This window comes from Nanorana parkeri, unplaced genomic scaffold, assembly GCF_000935625.1.
Source record: "Nanorana parkeri isolate BGI_ZX_2015 unplaced genomic scaffold, ASM93562v1 scaffold947, whole genome shotgun sequence".
Classification (NCBI taxonomy): Eukaryota; Metazoa; Chordata; class Amphibia; order Anura; family Dicroglossidae; genus Nanorana; species Nanorana parkeri.
Window position 1 is genome coordinate 612,591 of NW_017307215.1, and position 2,652 is coordinate 615,242.

At 50.9% G+C, this 2,652-nt stretch overlaps 1 protein-coding gene across 1 annotated transcript in view; it reads right to left on the reverse strand.

Moving 5' to 3' along the window:
* PYGO2 (pygopus family PHD finger 2) overlaps positions 1 to 1,359 on the reverse strand; it is a 3,954-nt gene extending 2,595 nt beyond the window's left edge. Inside the window, exons 1-2 of the mRNA XM_018566409.1 lie at positions 1,338 to 1,359; positions 1,136 to 1,185 (exon numbers count right to left, since the gene is read on the reverse strand). Coding sequence (XP_018421911.1) covers positions 1,136 to 1,183 — 48 coding nt within the window. The 5' untranslated portion in view covers positions 1,184 to 1,185; positions 1,338 to 1,359. The remainder of the gene's footprint in view (positions 1 to 1,135; positions 1,186 to 1,337) is intronic.
* Between the last annotated feature and the right edge of the window lie 1,293 nt (positions 1,360 to 2,652).

Sequence of the window (2,652 nt, forward strand, 5' to 3'; positions counted from 1 at the left end):
ACAAGTGAATGGATGTGATAATTTCACAGGGCTCAGACTGCCGGAGCCAGGCTGCGAGGACCGATCTGGCAGCCAGGCGGGTCCAGGGATCAGGTAAGTACCCTTTTTCTTTATTTTAGGCCCTAGACCAAAACGAGCACTTAACCCTTTCAGTGCGGCTGTAGCCTCACCGCAAGGTTTCTTTTTTATTCTGCCCAGAGTTGTTGTTTAATGTGGGCTCAATCCACTCCGCTGGACAGCGTGGAAGGGGGGTATAAGTGGGTAGGGGGGGCTCTTATAGGAAAACCTTCACTTTGATTTGAATGCCAGGTATAGAGCGTGTTGCATTCATATACTGATCCAGCTCAGCCCAATGTAAGTATGCTTATGACATACCTGGCCTGCTCATGGGCATCCTATAAAGCACTGTAGTAGCCAGAGCCAGGTCCCGATACTAGGCCAAGCGACTTCCCCTCTGCTGTGAAAACACGCAGGTCACTCGCTCAGCACAGCGGCCGTTCTGCACATGACTAGTATTTTTTTTATCAATGAATACAAGGAATTCCGATTGATGAGGGGCAGTGACATCACAATCCGCCCCTCGTCCAATCAGACAACGCCTTGCATTCATTGATAAAAAATACCAGGCGTTCTCAGAATGGCTGCTGTGCTGAGCGAGTGACCCCCTTTGGGGGGGAAGTTGCTCAGCTCAGGAAGATTGGTGTCAGCACTGTAGTAGCTCCGGCACAGTGCTGTAAGCTACACGCTGAACTAGGAATGATGACCCTTTAAAAGTGAACCTGTCACAAAACATATTAGGTCCTGATGGTGGCTGCTGTTCTGTAGCTCTTGTTCTGTAGCTTCTGTAGCCCCCCCGAAGCTTTTCTGCCCCAAAGCTAGTGTGTGGCCCAGGAGTGAGAGGAAATGCAGCTTCCATAAGTGACTTCACACACAGGTGACAGATAAAAACACAGAACGGAGAGAGCTCTACTCCTGGAGGGGTGATGTCAGGTCACCGAGGGGCCGGTAAAGACATGGATGGACTGAGCCTACAGACACATGACGTACAGGAGGGGGTCCCAACCTTCTGAAACTGCCCATTCACCGGTCCCTTTACTTTGCGCTGTGACTCTTCCCAACCCCCCGTCCTCCATACCTGAGTGTTTGACTTGCGACGTTTCTTCTCTGGGCTCTTCATTTGCATACCTGGAAGAGAAGGTGGGAAGTCAGGTCACCATGGAAGGAACAAGAAAAGTGTACCATGAACACGCAACCACCAAAACCTAAATATATGGTGACTGAAGGTGCAAGAAACCGGCAAAGCTCACCTACATCAGTCTCTGAATCTACTAAAAAACCCCCTCTCCTCCCCTATTCCTCCTGACCTCTCACCAACTCTTCTCCCCCTATTCCTCCTGACCTCGCGCCAACTCTCCTCCCCTATTCCTCCTCATTATGCACCGTGATCACAAGCCCCCACTTGGTCTTATACATATCCTTGCACACTCCCCTTCCCCAATCCAACCCCACATTATCCCTATGTGCTCTTCTCCTAAGCCCCAATACATCCAAACACTCCTCCATCACCCCCCTCCAACCATATTACCACCTTACTATTACTACCATACACTCCCCTTAGCCTAACTCAAATACTCCCTCACTTCCCCACTACTACTCTTCCCTCCTCATACACCCCCAAACACCCACTCCAATCAATTGCACCCCATGTCATACTCTGCTACATAGACCAGAACCCACATTCCCCCACCCCTTAGATTCTCTCATACTCCACCCCAGGTCGGCGGCCATCAGAGGGAAGAAGATAAATTAATGTCCAGGCATCTCCCCGGCCTCACCGCACAAAAACCGGAAACTGCCGCTAGAGCACCGGAAACCGGCCGGACTGTACCACCCCGCCGGGAGGGGGATCAACGCCGCAGTGACCAGGAGCCCCCTAGAGGTTTTAGACACCGTCTTCGTCCTGACAGCAACGATCATACTATTATTCTACAGATTTGAAACCGTCCCGCACATCTCCGCCGCCTGATATCGTTTGCCCCCTTTCGCAAACAATGGTACCACCCTTCCCGCGTTTAAGGGAAGGGCACTTCGGACGAGTCCACTGTAAACACGGGGACGGAACGCTGGCGCGCAAACGCAGATCTTCTGTTCAATAATCACTTCCTAACACCAAATGTCCTCATACCGGACTGCAATAACACCGCTATGATCCGCCACCCGGCCTATCATTTCAAAACTACTTAACACACTAGCCCCTTTTATAGAATGGTATCGCCAGTTATGTGGGCACAGCAAGGGGTCTGTGGACGAGACCTCTGTGAAGGTGGGGGTGTGTGAGAGGGGGAATCACTCAGTGTCATGGCGTGTACATTTTATCTCCCCTCATTCAGAATCCCCATGGTTTATCTCCATACATTACACAGTCATCAGGAAAGTAGAGAATGTAGAAGTCACATTTCCCCCACAGCCATGTCTGTCCCTCGCAGAGGGGTCTGGGAACTGGAAGTAATTTAGGCAATAATTACCCTCATGGCTGATCTGGTTTAAATGTACTGAACACCCTCTCTCCATCTCCCCTCCTTACATGGCACCTTCCATCACTGTGGGACTACAATTCCCAGGATGCTCTGTGTTGTCAGCTCAGCCTCTGGC